A 23,999-nucleotide genomic window follows, 5' to 3' on the forward strand; every position below is an offset into this window, starting at 1 on the left:
AAAAACTGTGAGTTAATAAATATTTATTGTTGATTTTAGTCACTAAGGTTTGAGATAATTCGTCAACCGATAATATAATAGATAACTAGTACATATGCGTATGTGATTACTGCTGGGAAACTAAGTCCCTGTTCCATTAAACACAACCCCAAAGGTACAATATGTGTTACTATTAAAACTTGTGGACATGAGAAATTATACGTTACAGTTGTATTGGCATGTTTTGCTAATGACACAAAACTGATGCTTTTTCGAATAAAAAAAAAAGATACCATTTCCAGATTAGAAGGATCTTCACTTTATTTTTAGGTCCATGCAAAAGGTTGGATGAACAAGGAAGAAATTAAATTGTGGACAGTTAAAGTGTGGTCCAGCTGTCCTAGTTGGGTGTACTACTAGGGAAACTTGCCATACTAGTCTGGAATGAGTTTTGGTTGATCTGATTAGACAACAAAAAGCTGGCCTATAATTCCAGAAGACTGAACTAGCCAGTTGCAGCCTTAAGACTTTGTTATCAAGAAGTCATTTAAAGGATTCGTAAAGGATGAGAAGAACAGGTGTGTGCAGGCTTCAGATTTTTTGAGTTGATACCAAAAGAAGGAAGAGGCTTACAATTTCATAACTATGTGAATGGGTCAAAACTTCATGGAATGCTGTAAAACAAGAGCCAATTGTGCAATGGTTTAAATAATGTGGAATTAATGTTCTTGACAATCTGAGTACAATTTTTTGTTTGATGATGGCTTTAACTGAGTTTTTAATGCAGTGAAGGTTGAAGATTAAGAGATTCCTCTAGAATCCAGTAGTAGCCATAGTTTTCAGGTATTGAAAATATTTCGTTAAGCTTTGAGGGTGAAGATGAAAATCTTTATGACACAGAAACAGTGTTCATTTCTTGTTATGCAGCTACTATCCACTAAAATACTAGCTTCTATCACACATATTCAATTTTTCCTGTTATTCAATGTGTATTAATACTTAGTAAAATATTTGCCTTTATTCTAAGTATGAGCATGATGTTGGAATTTCTTCAAATTTATTATTTTGCTGTATGTTTTGCTTCAGTTTTTACTGAAATGTTTGTCTCCATGTATTAAACCATCTTGCAAAGGAATTTATTTAAATTTATTACTTGCTTTATACCATTTTTAACTGATATGTTCTCTCTCTCTCTCTCTCTCTCTCTCTCTCTCTATATATATATATATATATACACATATATATAAGTATGTATGTATATATATGTATGAAGTGCCTTCATGGTACTTAATGCATAGAATCGGGTTTCATTTACTCATATGTGTGTGTGTTTTGTTGTCTGTTGTATTTTCACTATATGTTAATACTTCTTTTAGCTATGTGGCTTAGTACCTTGATTCATGATTAGCAGTATATACTTAATTACAGCATATAATTAAATACATAGAACCTGTGATTTCCTTGAACCCAATACATTGTGCATAGTATATACTATATTAACATGAGCATATAATATTTCCCTTCACAAAACCACTGTAAAATCATTTAAATACTGTCACAAACACAAATAAATACATGTATAATGTAATTACTTTTTACCCCATAAATTCTTGCAAAATTGAGTGCTCTTATTCACATTCAAACCCTGCATTTCAGCAAATAAAGCACTATGATTTAGGCATGTGGGGAAACAGGAACATAAGATACTGATCCTGGTTTGAAATGTTTAAAACCCTAGAAGAAACAGACCAACAAACCAATACTTACACTGCTATGTGATATGTGTGTTTCAAGAGGAGGAAGCCTCAAGGTGTTTGGGGATAGACAAGGAAGGATTTACTGAATAGGTGACTTTTAAACTAACTTGTGGTTTGTCAGGTCAAGAAGGGGAGGAGGGGCATTCCAGACAGAGCAAAGTGCATGAACCAAAACAAGGAAGCATAAAAGAACACAGCACACTCTGGAAACAGCAAATAGCTCAGTGGGTCTGGAGCATAGTAGTTGTGAGGGAAGATCAGGCAGAAACCAGAATGAACAGGTTTGTGAGCAAAGCTAAGGAGTTTAGACTTTAACCTGTTGGGAGTGGAGATTTAAGCAGAGAAATTTTTCCTTTATAAGGTTTGTCTGGCTGCAGTGTAGTGGATGGATTGGAGAGCAGAGATGGAAGGCAGTCAAACTAGTTAGGAGGCTAGAGTATTGTGATAATTAAATGAGAAACGATGAAGTCTGAAATGAAGGTAATTGGCAGTGGGGATGATGAGGAACATGAATTAGGGACTTCGAAAAGAAACCTTTAGATGTGGGCCAGAAGGAGAGAAAGGAACCAAACGTGGCTCTGTGGTTTCTAGTCTGATTGACTGGGGGAACAGTTATGCCACTAAATAAAAAGGAAAATGCCTTAGGTCATTGAGATTATCTTTGACTCCTTCTCCTTTCTACTGAACAGATTACTAATTTCAGCCAGGCCTTTGCCATCTTCCCCACCATTCCCAATTATCCTTCACAAAGTCGTCTTCCTAAAGCAGTTTTGACTGTATAAACATTTGATGGACCCCCACATCCCACCCCACCACACACACACCATGTAGAATGAAATCTAAGCTTTTAGTGGAGTATTTAAGACTCTCCTCCTTCAGACAGGCCACGAGCTACCTCTTGGATACCTTTTATCTCTTTAACTACGTTACCATTTCCTTCCCCCACCCTGTATATCTACTTCAAACATCAATCTAATCTTTGTTCCTCTAACACATCCTCTAATCCTTAGCACAAGCTATTTTCTCTATTTGAATGCAGCGTTGGTTGTCCATCTCAGCCTGCCAAAATTCACGGATTGTTTATGTCAGCATCTCCATAACACTTTATCCCATCCGCTTAGTCAAAAGTATTCTTCCTTTTTTGTGGTGCATAGACTTTTGTGTCTTAATCATTAACACTTGGCGTCTGCCTGGTTTTGTAGATAGTTGTGCCTTGGTATCCCTTCTATTTCCTTGCCCCAGTGACTCATCCACAGTATAGACTCAAAATTTGTGATGAATTGACCTGGAGCAGGGATCTGATCCCTGTTTCAACCACTCAAAGTTTAGCAGACAGTCTGGAAAAATCAGGCGATTCTGCGAATCCAAAACATTACGTAAGAAAACAAAATGCATAGAGGAGACACCCGTCTCTAGGGGGCCCTTTCGCTGTCTAGAACGACTGTGACAAAAGATGGGAGCAAAATAATTTGCTGTCAGAGGAGTGCATCTTCAGGTATCAAGATGCCTTTATTGTTTATGTAAAATAAAATATCTCACGTACTGTACTTTGAAAAAAGCCCTAAGGGATTTCAGAATTCCCTAGGTGGAATTTCCCGATGACGGGTGTTCTTCAGAGCTCAAATGCACTGACCATTATGCAGTGTATTTGGGAGTGGATTTAACACTCAGCAAAAACAGACTCGCGGTGTTTCCCCAGACTTGGACAGCTGAGTGGCTTGGAGCCCCGCCCTTGCCCCGCCCACGCTCCCGCCCCCCAGCGGCCGCGGCCCGGAGGCTCCGAGGGAACTCCCGCACGTCTGCGCGCGCAGTCCCGGGCCAAGGGTCCGCACGCTGCGCGCAATTGCCCTGGAAACCACTGCGCGCGCACGCGCAAACGTGGGGCGGGGAGAAGGACTGAGCCAAGAGCTTTGCGGCTGGAGGAGGGTTTTACCCTCCCACTCGACCATCACGCCCCGCCGGGTGGGCGTGCGCGCCGCCCATCTCCCTCGGGCGGAGCGTCCCTTCTAGCACGCGCCCGGCTTGCGCGTTAGCCCCAGCGCTCCCCCGCCTCACACGCACCCTTTGCCCTCCTCCCGCATTTGTGCGCCGGTGCAGCAGGCAGTGGGAGCATCCGGGCATTTCCGCCGCCGAGCGGCGATCTGGGCGGCGGCGGTTGAGGATCTCCTATGGCTGGGAAGAGGCGGGTGGGAGGCAAAAGAGGGGCCAGGCGATAAGCCAGAGGCGCCGCGCGGTGGGTCCTGAGGGAGGCGGAGAGGGGAGTGCTCTTGCGGCCGGAGGAGGGCCGGGCGCGAGGCTCCTGGAGCCTCTCTTGCATTCTTCTGGCCAGTCTGGGCTTCGGAAATGCATCTGCATCAGGTCCTCACTGGTGCTGTCAACCCTGGAGACAACTGCTACTCCGTGGGCAGCGTCGGGGATGTCCCCTTCACGGTGAGCAGCGTCCGTGACCCAGAGGGGGAGGGACCGGGGTCCAGACGCGGGGGCCGAGACGCGTTGTCCTGTGCCCACGCCTCCCCCGGGGGCTGCGAGGTATTGATGGGCCCCCACTCGCTCTCCCTCTGCAGCTCAGTTAAGGGCGGAGGGGGCGTGCGACTGCGAGTCTGAGTCCTGCGGCTGGTATAGGAAATTAATTACCCGTCAGGGGAAAGGATTAGAAATTCACCGCACTGTCCGCCCTCAGCAAACGGGCTCCCAGGGTGCTAGACTAGAAGGTTCCTCTCCTAGGGCGGCCCCTGGTCTGCCGTGGAGGAAGATGGTTGCAACCTCGGAAATCCCAGTGTGTCCGTTTCGCACCTGCTATTGGCGTGGAGGCAAAGAGACTTGGTCATGACTCGGAGCTTGGAGGCGATACCGATGCGCTGGGCTCCCCCTGCTTACAGTGTATAGGGCAGCGAGGAGACGCCGGAGCCTGCGGCTTTAAACCCGATCCAGCCCTCTATCTCCTGATAAGCAGAATTTTAATTCCCAGCAGAAAGTAGAAAAATTCGTTCTCTGACCCTGAAAAATTTAGAATGGAAGGGTTCTCGTGACAGTGGCCTGGAGAGCTCTTATTTATCACGAGATCACTGTGGTAACCTTCGGTGATATTTTAATCCGTTTGCAAGGTAGGCTGGGTTTTTTAAGCTAAGGCAGTGTGAAAATTTTATGCCTTTTTCTTGTTCGTGCGAGTAAAGTATGTAAACAATAACATGTTAGAACCTCCTTAAAAGCTAGATGAAATAGACATGTTTCTCAACGAGCGTGGATGAATCAGTCCTTTTTGAGAATGGGATGTTAGTATAAGCTAATTCAAACCGAGCCCTGGAGCTTCTTTTACCCATAGATACACTCCCATGGATTAACACGAGTTCCTTTTTTTTGTATTAAATTTATACATGGTCCTCTTTAGAAGGAACTGTAGGCAATGAGACCTCAATTAACTACACATTGTATTGATAACCATTTTGCTTGATAAAATTGGAAATAGCATAATGGTGTGCTTTTTAGATAGGGAAACACTGATCTGCTGTCTGCTTTCCAACAGCATGTTTTTAAAGCTGCAGAAATATCCAGCAAAACTGCAGAATCATGAAGCACAATGCATTCTGGAACAGAATTTGCCAGTATGATACATTAAAAATAATTCTGTAAGATTGCTTTTTGGCCATTTTAGTTTTTAAATGTAATTAGCTTGGCTTTGTGCCAGTTTAGAATGAACCCTTTAAAAATATAATTTGCCTGACTTGTATTGTTACACCCTTTTCTATCAATATAGTGTTATCTGTGTTTTGTGTACATGTGACCTAAAAGATCTATATAATATTGAGCCTGGACTTCAAGTGTGTAGAGGATATTTGGGGCATAGAGAGAAGAAATTTCCCTCTCCACTAATTGTGTAGGTGGGGAAGAAGTTCCTCAGTGTTAGAACAGGCTTCCTCCATGAAGAAACAAATCTGGAACTTTGGATTATGGGGTATTTCCACACTATTGTGGCGGTAATTTTCTATTTTCATCTAAAGTGGAACTGTTTTCCTCTAAAGTCTTACTGCGGGCCTGGCATATAGCACTAAACAGATTTAGATGCAGTCTGGAAAAGCCAGTGTGAGAATTGTGAGTGCTGCCAGGTGTGGTTATGCTGTAGGCCACTCTTGACGAGGTCCTTGGAATCATTGTCATATCTTTTTCCACCTCCCCAATTCAACCTGTCACCAAGTCTAGCTGACTCTCTGCAGTATCTATCAGATTTATCCCTTTTCATGTCCTCACTTACTACCTTATACAACCTTATTTGTAGTTAATATGATATGACAGCTTCCAAACTGGTTTTCCTGACACTGATCTGATCACTTCAGCTCATCCTTCACACAGCTGCTGGGATCATTTTCTTCCAATACCATTTCACCAAATTCTGGATTCAATAATATGTAGTTGTTCCTAATAGCTATGTTAGGAAATTTAAACTTGTCAGATATTCTTCTGCCATCTTTGACTTCATATTTGATTATATATACTTCTGCTGTAGACATAACTAATTTTACTCTAGCCTACATTTTTATGTTGCAACAAGAGAATCCTTTTCAGTTTCCTAAATAGCACTCAGAATTTACCTGGTTTAGGATGCTTACCTATGACACTGATTACTTGTAATGCCTTTGGCCTTACAAACCCATGCTGCACACTGTCTCATTTTAATAGTTAGTTTTGAATACACTGATCCCGTTATAATTTTGCCTTGAACTAGAAATGACCTTTTGGACTCTATGAAGAACAGATTTGCTTTAAAAGAAATGATGAAATGATGACAAGTTGTTTTTAAGTACTCTAGAATTAACTAACAACTATTTAAATGCCCATACTAGTATAGTAAAATAAAAAATTTAAAAAAGTGTATCTCCTTTACAGAGAACATGCTATTTAGTTTGTATAGCAGTCAGATGAAAAAACTTGAGTTCTGGGTCAGATGACTAAAAAAGGGGACCAGCCAGGACTGGAATGAAGGTCTTGTGACTTCTGACCGGTGAGTTTTTTCTGTAGTGTTTCTTTCCTATCAGAGTTCTTGCTCTGAAGGGTGTGTATGTTTGTGGAAGGCCTAGACATGGCCAGTGTACAAGGAAAGACTGTCTTGCAGATAGCTAGTGGTTCTTAGCCAATAATAACCTGAGGACCTTTTCAAAATATGGTAGATCATTTACTTAGGATTCTATAAACAAAGTTTTTGAAAAGGAATTGTTGCAAAAGGAATTTGAAATGTTCATGACGTTGCAATTGAAAAACAGCATGTTATATATATAGTGCTGTGCCTGGTGGGTGGTGTGATTTGCTGGACTGTGAATGACTGCTAGGTTATGTCAATATGGTCCAATCTGTGCTATGTTGACATGGTGGTGCAGTTTGTAATGGATTGTCTTAATGATGTGTGTCCTTCTAGTGCTACGTTTTCACTAGTTGATGGTTTTCACTTGAGTTTTGGTAATAAGCAGTTTTTAAAAAACAATTGTGATTTTATAAATGTAGTTGTATGTATCGCCTTTTGAAACATTCTTTTCTTTTCATTGTAATATCTAAGTTCTGGAAATACTGTTAATCCTACAAAAGTCAGGTCCCAGATAGTACAAGGAGATGATCTTCTACCATGTAATTGCTTTCTTGTGTTTTATTTTGCCATTGAGACATTGACATTTCCAACTACATTCTTATAGATAGGTGGATGTTTGAAGGCTTAATGCAACAGATAGTGTAAATTTTTCCTTACTGATATTGTTTATTACTTTCCTGAAAAATAGTCCTTAGTTATTTTTTTTGTAAGCATTAAAATCTTAATTAAAATGATCGTACATGATGATTATTAATATAATTTAAAAATTTTCACCATTTGGCATTAAGGGATGCAAACTGTATTTTCAGGCAGATAGGAGCAGTTGATGTCATTCCAATCTGATGTGAATTCAACACATTGATCAAAGTTTACAAAAATTAGTGAGTCATTTCTACTCTCAGGGAGCTTATACTGGCAAAGATTAAAAAGGATGTACATAATTATAATGTAACGCAAATAAAAGAGATCACATGTAGTTGGGAAGATAAAAGATTTCACAGATTGACATTTGAAAAGACGGAGTGGTATTAGACCTTTCTGGATGGCAAGAACAACAAAAGCCAAGGAATGGTGTGACAGAAAGGATAAATTATTGGGTAGAATGGGTATAATGGTGTGATATGAAGGATAAACTCCTTCACAAAAGTGGTTTTTTAAAAACACAGGATTTTCTTATTAAATAGCAAACACCCTTAGAGTGTTGAAAAATATAATTTACAAACAATACCCATAGCTTTTTAGGAAAACTTAGCTGTATTCTGACATTTCTTGACTTTTGTTGTTGGTTTTTTTTTTTAAAGTCACCAGGTTAGTAAAGAATGAAAAAAACATTAATTTAAAAGTTAGAAGATAATGCTTATATGACCTCTTTTTCTGGCATTTGGATATATTTTAATTCAACTGTAGTATAATATTCTAGTCCTATGGAGTGGCAACACCAAACGTTGAAAATGATCAGCCTGTTTATACATTTAGCAAGTGTTGTTTTGAACACATAGGTGTGCGAGACTCTATGGAGATTAAAACAAAAAAACATAGTTCTGATTTCAGGGAATTTATTAAAAAATTGTGGTAACCTTAATCTAATAGTAGAGTTAAGATCTGTACTTAACCACAGCTGGCCAGCTGTGTGGTATTTTTAGGCACTTAAATTCTATGAGAATTCAAAAGGAATAATAGATCACCTTTGGCTAGGGGAACTGGGGAGTTGCACAGAAAAATGCTTCTGTACAGGCTGGTTATCTATATGAGGTGTGACTTAACAATACGGTGAATATTTAAATAAAAAATTTCTTATGGTGAAAGACACATTGCCATTAATCACCCTCAAAATACTCCCCCTCACTTCAAACACACCTATCCCATCATTCTTGTCACTTTCTGAAGCAGTTCTGGAAGTCCTCTTTCGTGAGTATCTTTAGTTGTGCTGTCGTGGCTGCCTCGATGTCCTGAATCATTGTGATTTTGGGAAAGAGCCAGAAGTTGCACCGTGCCAGATCCAGTGGATGAGGACACACCATGATGTTTTTATTTGACAGAAATTGCCATACCAGAAGCAATGTGTGGCGTGGAGCGTTGTCACGATGGAGGATGATTTATCACACATTTTAAAATACACCTTCACTCAAATGTAGCTCACACTCGACTGACAGCACCGAACAAGTTGAAACTTGTCAGACATTGTTACCAAGGTTCCACATACCGCCTCCCATATAGAAGATCCCTGCCTTTCCGTTGCATGGCACTCGGCAGCATCATTCACTGTATTTTGTGATCACAACGAAAAGGCTCCGTGTCACACGTTGCTTCTGGTACAGCAATTTCTGTCAAAAACATTATGGTGTGTCCTCATCTACCTTATTCACCGGATCTGGCACCACGAGACTTCTGGCTCTTCCCCAAAGTCAAAATGACCGTGAAAGGTAAATGTTTTGAATTGATTCAGGACATCAAGGCAGCCACTACAGTGCAACTAAAGATACTCATAAAAGAGGACTTCCAGAACTGCTTCAGAAAGTGGCAAGAATGATGGGATAAGTGTGTTCGAAGCGAGGTGGGGGGAGTGTTTTGAGGGGCATTAATGGTAGTGTGTCTTTTACTGTAGTAAATTTTTTAAAAATTTAAACATTCACCATAATTTTTGTGTAGGTATAACAACTCACACCTATTAACAGCCTTTGTTGAGAGTAAAGGGGAAGACAGAAGCAAGAATTTAGAATGGATTTGTTTTCCAAGCAAATTGGCCTGTTCTTGGAGAGTGGCTTCTTGTTTATTTAAATTGATGTCTTTCAGTTTGTGGGGTTGTGTTTGGTGTCAGCCTGTAGGTGTATGTGAGGTTATAGAAGTTTTTTCTTATGTCCTCGAGTAGATTGTTAATTAGCCACTCTACCTGTAGTGAGAAGACTCCCAGACTCCCAGCAGCTACTCAGAAACTCAGGTATAGTCTTGACTGATGCCTTTTCAGAAAAGGGAGGTCAGAGACCAATGACTTACATGACCTTGACTAAATCAATAAAACTCGTTTAGGTTTTTCATCTATAAAATGAGGTTCTTAAATTAGGTACTAAGTGTTCAGATCTCAAATGAGCATTATATCAGCTTCTTTAGAGATTTCCAAGGGATAAATGAGAAAGTGGACCAGAAACATACAGTGCTTGTGGTGAAGTTATAGGTTTGGAGTCTGTTGTACAATTCCCCTCCACTTGTACGAGGTAGGACAGTTAAGTTCGTGAACTCATCCTAGAAAAAGTGCTGCATCCCTCATTGCTGAGTATCACTACGGTCACTTCGAACTACTCCCCTTGGGAAGCTATGCACTGATGCCAGAGCCTAGTCCACCCTTCAAAGCAATTTTGGAACTCTTTTTCTTGAATGGCCATCAGAGTTGTCGTTGTATTACCCTTGATGTCCTGAATGTAATCCAAATGTCTTGCTTTCAATATTTCCTTTATCTTCAGGTAAAGAAAGAAGTCATTGAGGGCCAGATCAGGTTAGTAGGGAGGGTGTTCCAATACAGTTATTTGTTTCCTGCCTAAAAACTCCCTCATAGACAGTGCCGTGTGAGCTGGTGCAGTGTCCTGATGCAGGAGCCATGAATTGTTGGTGAAAAGTTCAGGTCATCTATCTTTTTCACGCAGCCTTTTAGCACTTCCAAATAGTAAACTTGGCTAACTGTTTGTGCAGTTGGTACAAATTCATAATGAATAAGCCCTCTGATATCAAAAAAGAGTAGAAATATTGTTGCAACAAGTTCGTGAACTTAATTTTCAGACCTGTTGGTCAGACTTTATGGTCAGGGAGCCTGACCTCCTCCTTTCTGGCTCAGGGTATAAGTCATACAGAGAGTTTATGAAGTAGTGGGTCTCTGGGCTCACAGTCGAGAAGGAGGCTCTTGTTTATGATTGTCTCCTCAGCTTTGATTGCTGGTAGTTGCCTGTAACTGTCACATGCAGTGTACGAGGAGAGTGGGCGATGGGCTAGTGTAATGGCGTTAGGGTTCTCCACCCTCTAAACATATTTACTCCTTTACTTTCTGTTCTTATGATTTTGGGTATTTGAAAGATGACTTTACAAATTATAATCAGTATCTTACCTTGGATCTTGGGAAATTTTTAGAGCAAATCAGAATCTTAGTGTCTAATCATCAAAAAGAACACAGCATGTTGGGTTACAACTACAGTGGTGCAGTGGGAAAAAAGTCATGTCTGACCAATTTAATTTCCTTCTGTGATAGAAAAAAGCAGTATTTAAAAAGGGATAATAGAGAATATCTGTAATTTAGATTTAGTAAGGCTCTTCTAGCTTGTGGGTTGTTTTTTAAATAAGTTCGGAAGCCAAATATTTTAATAGAAGTTTTAGGGTTTTCAGTCTTTTTAAGTTTGTAGAATTCTTTGCATTAGATTTTTTCTCTGGAACCCTCACTTATGATGTAACAGGATTGACCTATAATTGATGAAACAGGTGCAACTTACACAGGTGGTATGACTGTACTTTCCTAGTGATAAGTTCATGTAACCCTGCGATTTGATGTTTATACGTAAAACCAATTGCCTGCACTTGTTATTCTCAAACCTTCTCATTTCATGATTGCTAAGGGCTCCTTTAATGCACTCCCCCCATCATAAATACGTAAAAAATAAGATGGTTATCTTATATCCCTCTGATAGAGAAGTCAGTAGGTTTAAAGGGGTCAATGAATAGAGCAAGACTCCTTTAAACATTTTACTGTATGATAATTTGGTGGGATGATTTGAAAGCCATAAATAATATCCTTCTATGTTGTTACTGAAGATTTTTTTCCTTTTAGGCCACTTCCTTTAAAAATTGAACCCTCTCAGGAATAATCACATTTAATTTAATTCATAACAAATCATGATATTTTCATCCTGTGATTTTAGGAGAAACTCAGGAAACCTGAGACTATGTGGGCATTATGCAAAAGGGCATAGATGAACCCCAAAAACACAAGAAAGTTTTGGCTTAGACTCAGTTCAAAGACATAATTAGCTTCTATGGTAAAATGCCAACATTTTCCTAGGAGTGAGGGCTGGTTTTGTGATGTGTTGTCTGGCCATAACTGTATCTGTACTTAGAAAGATCTAACAGAAGGAGACAATTCAAATTATCATGTATTCTACCCATAGTATCTTCCATCATTCCTTTTATGTAGGTGAATTATGTTTCCAGCAAAGGCCTGTTCCTCCATTTATACCAGTGGTTTTAAACTGGGAGTGATTTTACCCCCTCGGGGACATTTGGCAATGTGTGGAGACATTTTTGATTGTGACCCGGTTGGCAGGGAGGACTCGCATTTAGTGGGGAGAGGCCAGAAATCCTGATAAATGTCCTGCAATGCACAGGACAGACCCCCACAATGAAGAATTATTCAGCCCCAATGTCGAAGTTGTGAGAAACCCTAGTTCGCATGCCCTGTTATCCACTCAAGGGCATTGCTCTAGCAGTTTCTCTTTTGCTGTAAAATTGTTTTTTCTTCTTTATTGAAATACTTTCTTCATGTAGCTCTCCTGGTTTTCCTCCACCTTTCTTCACTGCTCCTTCTCAGCCTGGTTCCAGATTTCTATAGCCAGCTGTTTCTTTGACATCTATCCTCTTGAATAACAGCTACTTCTGAGTCCCCATCCTCAGAACATTCTCCTTCTGCCTTTCCTAATCAGTAAATGGCTACTTCATTTTCAGTTCCCTTGGATTCTTTTACTCTTTCCTTTTATTTACTCCCCATAGCTAATATTGGCAAATTCTGGCAGTCAGAATCTGACCATTTCTCATCCTTTGTACTGCTACCACCCTGGTCCAAAACACCATCATCTCTTACCAGGATTATGGCGGTAGGCTCTTAACAGAGCTCCTTGCCTTGTCTGCCTTTAGTCTTATCCTCCTTCAGTTTATTCTCAACATAGTAGCCAGAATGATCCTGTTAAAATACAGTCAGGTGATGCTTAATGATGGACACATTCTGAGGAATGTGTCATTTTTGTGATTTTTGTCATTGTGTGAACATCGTTGAGTGCACTTACACAAACCTAGATGGTACAGCCTACTACACACCTAGGTTATATGGTATAGCCTGTTGTTCCCAGGCTACAAGCCTGTACAGTATGTTACTCTAGACACAGGAGATTAAATCAAGCCCAAGAGAAAATGATGCAGTTAAGAGATGGGAGTAAACACAAGATGTATGAAGCTGCTGCCCGCGTAATATGGCATACTGTTTTACAGAAAAAAAAATTTTTATAAGTAGAAAGAATACACGCTAAAATAATGATAAAAGTATAGTAAATATATAAACCAATACATAGTTGTTTATTATCATCAGTTATTATATATGTACATAATTGTGCTATACTTTTAATATGACTGGCAGTGCATTAGATTTGTTTACAATAGCATCACCACAAACACATGAGTAATGTGTTGAGCTGTGGCATTAAGAGCACGGTTACATCATCACTAGGCGACAGGAATTATTTAGCTCCATTATAATGTTATAGGATCACTGTCATATATTAGGTCTGTTGTTGACTGAAATGTTATGTGGCACATAACTGTAAATCAAATTTTGTTAGTCCCTTGTTCAAAACTTTCAAGTGATTTCTTTCTTTTCACTTGGAGTGAAGACCCATGTGCCTTCAATGCCCTTTACTGCTGTTTCTTTAGCACCTGGAACAAAAATTTCTTGGGTACAAAAAGGTACCCAATAAGTTAATAAATATAAAGGACACTTAGTACAATACACAACAGTCTTATGGTAAACATAGTGACCACTTTTATAAGGCTAGTTTTTATACTACCTCTTCATATAGGTCAGTGGCATTAGTCCGTGTTTAGGTAAATGGGTTTTATAGGATGAGGGCAGAGAGAGCTTATATAATACAATCCAGGTATAAAGCTTTGCTGGTCTGGTTTAATTCAAGGATGGGGTATATTAATGTATTGGGAAGAATTGACAGACTGTGCCCATCAAGCTGTTCTCAAATTTTATGATTTTGAAACACTTTAATACATAAACAATTGAAAATTAACCTAATACCCGGAGTGTAGTGATTCTGTATTTTAAGAGTTACATGTTTTACAGTCAGCTGATCTGGGCCTGGAATTGAAAATTGATGAGCCTGACAAAGACATGATTTAGTACTAGCTGCCACATTTGGTAAACTGAACTCAGCCAAAGGAATATTCTTCAACAGAAGCAAGATTCTCTTGAAAAAGTAATTTTAAGAATGTGCCAATACATAGACAAATGGAGCATTCAAATATGACTGTCATAATTTTATGCTGGAAAAATTTTATATAGATAAAATCAAATGTCCAATTTTGTCATTAAAAACAAAAAGAAGAAAACCCTAAAGAAGTCAAATATTTTGTTTAAAAAATTATTAATGTAATATCTGCATTATAAAAAACTCATAATTCAAACAATGTTGAAATATAGAAAGTAAAAAGGAAACTGAAAAGGAAAGTTTCCATTCCCCAGTAGAATTTTGATTAACATAACTTCCTGGTTAGCCTTCATTCAAAAAATATTTGAGCGCCCAGCATTGCGTATACCCATAAGGTAAACCAGCTATTAAACATGCCCTGTTGTACAGGAGGACATGCTGTATGTTGTGATAAGCTATAAACTAGTTAAATTGGGGTCACCTACCAAAGTGATGACTTTGGCAATAGGGTAATTGAACTGTAGCCCTTCTTTCTAGCAGTGTTGAATAGGTCCAGTTGTATGTGCTTAGTATATAGAAATGACAATATTTTTTGAAGTGGAAGGATTAATATTCTCTTTATGTTAAATTGGTACATGAAATTAAATGTTTTACAATTTAGATCTAGTAAAGGAATTTTATATCTAGGAATTAAATGATTTAATCAAAGTCACACAGCTAGACCTATGGCAGAATGAAGACTAGAACCCAAGGTTCCCAGTCCTTCCCCTCTTAAAATTTAAAAAGTAACATATGCCCTTGTAGATAATTTGAAAAATGTAGAAGAAAGATAAAATTATCTTTTATGTACAATCTTTTATGTACTGCACCCTGTTAACATTTTGGTAAATTGGACCAAGGCCTCATGGAGGAGGCTTATATTGATTTGAGAATGTTATCTGTATCTTTTTCCTTACTGAGTTTTGGGTTGTTATTTTTCTAAGAACTTATTCTTTTGCACAGGTTTTCAGAGTTATTAGTTTAAAATTGTTCACAGCAAGCTCTTATTATCTTTAATGTCTGTAGCGTTTGTTGGGCTGCTTCTTTTCTCATTACTGCCATTGATTATTTGTGCTTTCTCATTTTCTTCAATAGAACTTTATCAACTTTATTAATCTTTTAAAATAACTTACTTTTAACTTTATTAGTTCTCTGTGTTATATATTTTCTATTGCATTTAACTTTTTTTATTGGTTTCAGGTGTACAAAAACAACATCATGATTAGTCATTTACACCCCTCACAGAGTGATGACTCTGCCCCAAGTCTAGTACCCCTCTGACATTGTACACAGCTATTATAATACCATTGACTATATTCCCTATGCTGTGCTTTATATACCATCTCTCTCTCACACACACACACACACACACACACACACACGCACACTCACGCATGAGGTATGACAATTAAGTTCACAAACTCATCCTAGAAAAAAACGCTACATGCCTCATTCCTGAATATCACTACGGTCACCTTCTAAATACTCCCCTCGGGAAGCTATGCACTGATGCCAGCGCCTAGTCCACCCTTCAAAGCAATTATGAACTTTTTTCTAGAATGGCCATCAGAGCTGTCGTCATGTTACGCTTGATGTCCTGAATGTCATCAGAATGTCTTCCTTTCAATCTTTCCTTTATCTTCAGGTAAAGAAAGAAGTCACTGGGGGCCAGATCAGGTGAGTAGTGAGGGTGTTCCAATACAGTTATTTGTTTACTGGCTAAAAACTCTCTCACAGACAGTGCCATGTGAGCTGGAGCATTATTGTGATGCAAGAGCCAAGAATTGTTGGTGAAAACTGCAGGTCATCTAACATTTTCACGCAGCCTTTTCAGCACTTCCACATAGTATACTTGGTTAAGTGTCCATTTGGTACAAATTCATGAATAATCCCTCTGATACCAAAAAACGTTAGCAACATTGTTGCAACAAATTCACGGACTTAATTGGCAGACCTCCTGTGTGTGTGTGTGTGTGTGTCTGTGTAAAATTATAGTTGACATTCAGTATTATTTTATATTTGTTTCAGGTGTACAGTACAGTGGATAGGCATTTATATGATGTACGAAGTGATCCCCCCAATAAGTCCAGTACCCATCTGACACCCTGTATAATCTTTACAACATTATTGATTATATTCCCTATATTGCAAGGCACATCCCCAGGACTATTTTGTGACTACCAGTTTGTACTTTATAATCCCCTCACCTTCTCTACCATTCCCCGATCTCCCTCCCATCTAGCAGCCATCAGTTTTTTCTCTGTATCTGTGAGTCTATTTCTGTTTTGTTTTCTCATTTATTCTGTTCTTTAGATTCCACATATAACTGAGATCATATGGTATTTGTCTTTCTCAGTCTGACTTGTTTAATTTAGTGTAATATCCTCTAGGTCCATCCATATTGTCTCAAATGGTAAGATTTCTTTTTTTTTTTTTTTTTATGGCAGAGTAACACTCCATTGTATAAATGTACCACAATTTCTTTTTTCCAGTTGTCTGTTATGGGCATTTTGGTTTCCCTATCTTGGTTATTGTGAATACCACTGCAGTAAACATAGGGGTGCATATATTTTTTTCGAATTAGTGTTTTGGATTTCTTTGGATAAATACCCAGGAGTGGAATTGCTGGGTCAGAAGGTAGTTCTGCTTTTAATTTTTTGAGGAACCTCCATACTTTTTCCATAGTGGCTGCACCAATTTGCAATCCCACCAACAGTGCACGAGGGTTCCCTTTTCTTTACATCCTCACCAGCACTTGTTCTTTGTTGATTTATTGATGATAGCCATTCTGACAGGAGTGAGGTGGTATCTCATTGTGGTTTTTATTTGCATTTCTCTGATGATTAGAATGATATTGAGCATCTTTTCATATGTCTATTGGCCATCTGTCCTCTTTGAAGAAATGTCTGTTCATGTTCTCAGCCCATTTTTTAACTGGATTGTTTGTTCTTTCGGTGTTGAGTTGTATGAGTTTTTTAAAATAAATTTTGATATTAACCCCTTATCAGATGTATCGTTGGCAAATATTTTCTCCCATTCAGTAGGATATCTTTTTGTTTTCTTGATGGTTTCCTTTGCTGTGCAAAAACTTTTTAGTTTGATGTAGTCCCATTTGTTTATTTTTTCTTTTGTTTTGTTTGCCTGAGGGGATATGTCATTAAAAATATTACTAAGGGTAATGTCTGAGAGTTTACTTCCTATATTTTCTTCTAGGAGTTTTATGGTGTCAGGTCTTACATTGAAGTCTTTAATCCATTTTTAGTTTATTCTTGTATGTGGCGTAAGAAGGTGGTCCAGTTTCATTTTTTTCCATGTTTTCCCAGCACCATTTATTAAATAGAGTGTCGTTACCCCAGTGTTAATTCTTGCTTCCTTTGTCGTAGATTAAAAGACCATATAGGCGTGGATTTATTTCTGGGCTCTCTATTCTGTTCCATTGATCTATGTGTCTTATTTAATTAACTCCTATTCTTAATTTATTATTGTTTCTATATTTTTTGGATTAATTTTGCTGTTTCCCCCATAACTTGAGATAAATGCTTAGCTCATTCCAGTCTTTCTTTCTATATATGCATTTATGAATGTAAATTTTAAATTCTTAGGACCTGCTACTGTATCTGCATACCACAAAGGTATTTTTTAATCATTCTCATAAATAATTTAGAAGTGTGTTTTTAAATTTCCAAATATATGGGACTTTTCTGGTTATAATTCTGCTTATGAATTTCTAGCATAGCTGTATCGTGTCCAAACAACATACAACATATACTTCCAATCTTTTTAAGTTTGTTGAAATTTCAGTTGATCAATTTTTATAAATATTCCATGTGTGCCTAAAGAAAGTGTGTGCTCCACAATTATTCGGTAGAGTGTTCTACATATGTCCTTTAGGGGTTGTTTGTTTATCATGTTTAAATCTTCTAAAACTTTAGTGCTTTTCTGTCTGCTTACTCATTTTACTGAGACGTGTTAAAATACTATGAGTATGATTTTACCCGTCTTCTTGTAGATTTGTTAATTTTTGCTTTAATTATGTGTGCTTAACAAATTTAAATAATTATATCCTCCTGTTGAATTGACCTGTTTGTTATTGTGAAGTAATTATTTAAAAAAAAAAATCTCTAGTAATGCTTTCTGTAGTCTACCTTATCTGATAATTAATGCAGCTATCTCAAGCTTCTTTTTGGTTAGTATTTTCAAAGTTTATCTTTTTCCATCCTTTTTACTTTCAACTTCTCTAATGTTGCAATAAACATTTTAGTACTAGTTGTAATGTTTGTTTGCATATCTGAATGTTTTCTTAGGCTAGAAATAGACTTAATGAATCAAACTTAAATCTCTTTATAGTCTCTTAATTCATACTACCGAATTGTTGTATGGAAAAGCCATATGGTTTTATATTCAATAGCATATGAGAGTGACAGGTACACCATACTTTTCTTGCTTATTGCTTTTTACTATTTCTTATTTAAGGCTGAAAACAATACATTTGACTATCTGGTCTGGCTTCAAAGTCTTACTCTCTGGTAGGCATTATGGGTCCCAAGGGATCACAGATGACTGACTGCTTTAGTAACTGTGCATCTATTATACATCCTGTTTTGCTAGCTTTCCATCCTAGCATCCTCATTTCATTCCCTGCTCTAATATCATGGACAATTCTGCATTTCTTTTGAAGCTCTGCTGTGAATATCCTCAACCTTTGTACCGGCTTTGGTTTGAGTCAGGGCAAGGGACAGATGAACTGAAGTTAAAAACAAGGTTTATTTCAGGATGCACAATGAACCATTAACGGAAGACAATTGGGCTTTAGAGTGATTGAAACTAAACAGCTGGTAGAATCAAGACTGCCTTCTCGTAAGGATTTTATATACTTGTTTTCTCATAGGAGTGTTCTTGTTTTTGAATATTTGATCCATTTGCTTCTCAAAGTGGTGGTTTCAGTTTCATATTGTACATGGTTCTTAAATGGCTGCCTTATCCTTGAATATGTATGACTTTTCAGCTAAACTCTTCCTGCTAACTCTGGTTCTTTTAGTTTAAATTCCCCATAGTGGACTTTGATTGGTGCAGCTCATCTTTTTCAGCTGACTATTAGCCAGTTGGTCATTATTCTGGACCATCCTCACCTCTTGTCAGCTGTGAGCATGGGAAAGAGTCACAAGATAAAAAACACTTAGCTGGGCTCCATGTAAAACACTAGATTATTTATTTATTTTTTACCAGGACGATTTGAAACAAATTTGTGCACATTTAATATAATTACAGCTTAAAAGTTGAAAGGGATCTCAGAAGTGATCTAATCACAATCTTTCATTTGACTGATGAAGGAAACATCTATAGAGAGATTATGATTTGCTCGTTGTTATGGTCAGTGTTAGCGCCTCTAGATTCTTAGGAATGTACCTGTTTTATCAGTGAAGGTATTGGGAGTTTAATTGCAATTTAATGGTTTAATTTATTATTTGAGAAATACTTTTTTAAACACTATCAGGACCATCTCCCTCAACATATCAACATTTAGGATAAGTGATTTTCTGGAAATGTCCAGTAGTTACAAAATAGTTGGAAGTTGTCATAAACATTGCATATTAATAGTGCTACGTAATACGTAATATACTATTAACTTAAAAATGTTTTCAAATGTAAAATATATTAAGAATGAACTAAGAAGCAAAATATTGGGTCACTTATTCTGTTTCTAATAGTTTAATGTTCAAATAAATGTTCATTCAATTTCTTTAAAGTAGCCATCTAAAAAAAGTGTTTTACTTCATTATTCTTTATGAGCCAAATTGTTGTATACGCTAAGCTTTAGAGAACAAATTGGAGGCTAAAAGGTTACCCTTAGGTTTTTATAACTGCTAGCCAGACCATTGGGCTTATTTTTACCAGTATTACTGTGATTTCCTTAGAAATTTGTGATAATTAATACTTTAAATGGTTTATTCTTAGCACTGACATAAATAGTTATTTGTAAGAGAGAGATGATTTTTGGTTTCCACTTCCAGACCTACCTTTTAATAAGAATGCAGGCCAGCTCCAGATAGAGCTGGTTTTGTAATGGTTAATTAGAGCAAATTAATTAATTGCATATTTCTCTTTTCAAGGTCTTATTTTCCTTTCAGATGTTACTAGCATCAGTAAATTTAAAAAACATGTTTAGGGGTACTGAAATAGATTAGTTTGGACTGCAGGTGTTTTTGTTTCTTTTTATCTTAGTATTTAGAAGTTTGTTATAGCTGCATCTTGTCAGTAAAATATCAAAACTGGCTAGGTTTTAACTAATATTAAAAATAATTCTTTTTAAGTTTAAAGTTTTAATTTTAAAGAAAGTTCTATGTTCTTTCAGAACATTTGCTTTTTGGGTTGGTAGGAAGAAGTGAAAACGAATCATTTTGTCTCTTACCGCTTAATCATGAATACTTGTAATAATTTCTTCTATTTTTTTCTGGCCATAGACTTTTGTTTTTACATATTATTAAGCTTTGTCTTAGGCTTCACTCAGGATACCATTTGCAGCTTTGCCTTTTTCTACTGCTACTTGTAAGTAGTCTGTTAATTTTTCATTTCCTGATATGAGTTGTTTCTAAAAGAAACAATCTCCTTGGTTACCACACAAATAGTCATTAGATTATTTCCGACATTGCTCCAACCTGTTGTTGACCTAGGTTAATTTTTTGGCTCTAAGCTTTTGCATACTATTTAGTTTCTTACTTATTTATTTATTTTGCTCATTCAGCATTCTTGAGTGGACTTTAGGTTATTAGAATGATTGGATCATATCAGTAAAGTGTGTTCTTAGTCATGTGGAAAGCAGAGCTTCCTTTTGAAGTACTACCCTTTCCACTGTTTTAACTGTAGTGCCTGCCTACTTATATCTGAGTGACAGGAGGCTTATTTATTTATTGGGCAGGTGGTGGTAGGGGACAGTAGTTGATAATGGTAAAGGTTTGACTTTAGGTGTAGAAACTTACAGAAAGACAACTTGTTAGATATGTATGATAAAGAGTGAATTCTATAAAGAGCTCTTATAAATCATTTAGAACAAGACTAAAGACCCAGTTAAAAAATGGACCAATAACATGAATAGTCTGCAGAGAAATAAATATAAATGGGTGATAAATATATGAAAAGATGCTCAACATTCTTCCTAATAAAAATGCCAATTAAAACAACAGGGAGCTGCCAGATTTTGTTAGATTAAAACCATTAAAACATTTGATAATGATCGGGGTTAGCGAGGAAGTGGAGAAACAGGTACTTTTATACACATGGGGAGTATGATCCTTTTGGAGGCCAGTTTGCAGTTGTTATTAAATTTTAATCACTGACCCAGCAAATTATGTCGTAGAATTTACTCTATGGGTATCCTTGCACACGTGTGCATAATATATTTTATATATGAGTAAGTTCATTGAAGCATTTTTTGCAATAGTGAGACTGGAAACAATCTAAATTAATTATGGCAATGCCACAAAATGGAATACCATGCAACAATTAAGAAGAATGAGGTTATTCCTTCTTTGCTGATATATCCTTGGAAAATTTTCAAGATCTATTGTTAGTTAAATGGAAAAAAGTTGTAGAATTTGTATAGCAATCCCTTTATGTTACAAAAAATATTTATACATAGATATACTTGTATACCGGGGGTGCCAAAAAGATGTCTACAAGTGTATATACACTGTGGACAACGTTGCTCAAACAGTAGTTCGCTACAATCAGAAGTGTCTGGACGCCGATGGTAACCACTTTGAGCACATCCTGTAATTGCAGAAGTCACATGTGACTTGTATTCATCATTTGTTATCGGTATATATTGAGTATCACAATTTTAATACAGTTTTCCTTTCTTAAAATGTGTATACATTTTTTTGGCACCCTGTATACACTAAACATTTTAGGAAGGGTTTATAGATAATTATTACGTAACTGCTTTTTGGGAATGAGGAGAGATGGTCAAGACTAAGAAGGTTACTTAATTTTCCTATTTTTAAAAATTTAGTGCATGTGTTATTTTCTCTATAAAAAGAAAATCTTGTTACTAAAAACATTAAAAATTAAACATTCAAAATGGTTTATTTAGCTTATAGATAGCTTTAATGGATAACTATTATATATGAAAGTTCTAGCTTAATAAGGGACTTACTCAATAGGGAAACCTGTTTTCCATTTTAGAAGTTAATTTTTAATTCTGAGAGCATCATAAACAGTTAGAATTTTAATTACATGACTAAAATGAAGAGAGGGAAAGGATGTTTTCTTGGGAAATTTGTGTTAATCTGTGCTTTGTTTTCATGGTTGTAAGATTTTTCATAGGCCAACATTGGCCTCCTAAGAGTATTTTCTGAAGATAACTTGGTACAACCAAGGAACCAAAAGCCCTGTTAACCGTATCTTCTCTTTAGCTTTTTGTTTGTTTATAGAGCAAAAGATCACAACAGAAATGAAGAATTTAAATGAATTTGTGCAATAAACCTATAAGAACAAAAATTTGAGCAGTAGAAAACAAAACGATAGAAAATGGTCATTACTTAAGTGGATAAAACAATGTAGAGATCTGAATTTGCATCCCAGCATGTATTTACCTTGTTGGTTAGGACTTGGATTAAACCATACAGTTCCATTTCCTTATATTAAAGTGGGACTAATAACCAACTTATATAAGATTGTTGCAGTCTTGAAAGAAAGACTAGGAGTGTAGAATGCATAGTACAATACCTGTTACCCAGTAGGCTTTCAGTAGATACCTCTTTTTAGTAATTATTTTTCGACCTCTTAATAACATGTGTCCTCATTTGTAGAAGAGTGAACATATTTACAGGATTCAAAACTCTCAGGGAGAGGTGGGAGGTTAGCAGTAACACTATTGATAAAGTATTCTTGGTAAGATTACAACACCTTGTTAAAGTAGACAAACCTCTCAGCATACTCAATGCCTCTTGATTCATCAGTGCTTTCTTTTTCTTTAAAATTTTGATACATCTGTCATCAGTTGTTAATGATCTCCAACTTTGACCCTGTAAGTATTCTTTAAAGCATCCAACTACTCTTTAGAAAATGCCAATATAATTTTTGTTTATACTCGTTATTCTCACAGGAAAGGTCATGTTTCTCTAAGATTAAAAAAATAATTTCTTTATACTTTAATTTATCTAAGACTTAAAGGAAATATGATAAATTAGAATAGTATTTGTGGGATATGAGTATTGTTTGCTTTTCTGAAAGTAATATAGTCAAAGCCATTATGTATAAAAATGAAATTAGAGAAGATAGTGAGTGTTTTATGCCTGTTTGAATACACTTAATCATTGTTCACAGTAACATTAAACTCTACAGAAGGCAGCAATATCTTTATTATGATAATGATGGTATGCTAATTCAGAGTAGTTTATGACTTTAGAGGATATTCAATTTTTTCATCAATTGTAACATTTTAATAAGATAAAAGAAGAGGGTAACTTTGTTTTTCAGCCTCAACTAATTGACAAGGTTCTTCTAATGAAGTTTTGGGTATCTCAACTAAAAACATAGAAAAGAATCTTGGTAATAAATACTTGAGTTTTTAGCACCTATATCATTATTGTGGGATAATATGACAAGTTTTGTCTAAGGAAGGGATTCTTTTAGACAAACTATTGAGATCTGTGCATCCAGGGAAAACAAGGACATTCACGTGACTTTAAATATAATTTCTAGGAGTTCAGAGACCTCCTGAGACCATCTGTGATTTATGTGTATTACAGTCCACATGGAAAACTGGTAGTTTCAATGCTCAAAGCAGAGAGAAAACTTGTCTCTTTCCTAATAATATGGATTTGGTCTCCAACAATAAGGCTAAAACAAGTGAGGATTAATATTTTTAAAGCATGTCTATGACTTTAGGATTTATACTACAGAGTTATCTCTTGGTCATGAGTTCTTACTTTTGGCTACTTATTAATTCTTTTTCATCATAAGGACAGCTTA

At 36.9% G+C, this 23,999-nt stretch overlaps 1 protein-coding gene across 1 annotated transcript in view; it reads left to right on the plus strand.

Annotated features, from left to right (window-relative positions):
* The first annotated feature begins 3,856 nt into the window (after nucleotides 1-3,856).
* DMXL2 (Dmx like 2) overlaps nucleotides 3,857-23,999 on the plus strand; it is a 110,148-nt gene continuing 90,005 nt past the window's right edge. Inside the window, exon 1 of the mRNA XM_074329184.1 lies at nucleotides 3,857-4,166. Coding sequence (XP_074185285.1) covers nucleotides 4,080-4,166 — 87 coding nt within the window. The 5' untranslated portion in view covers nucleotides 3,857-4,079. The remainder of the gene's footprint in view (nucleotides 4,167-23,999) is intronic.

Source organism: Rhinolophus sinicus, linkage group LG03, assembly GCF_036562045.2.
Source record: "Rhinolophus sinicus isolate RSC01 linkage group LG03, ASM3656204v1, whole genome shotgun sequence".
NCBI classification, from domain to species: Eukaryota; Metazoa; Chordata; class Mammalia; order Chiroptera; family Rhinolophidae; genus Rhinolophus; species Rhinolophus sinicus.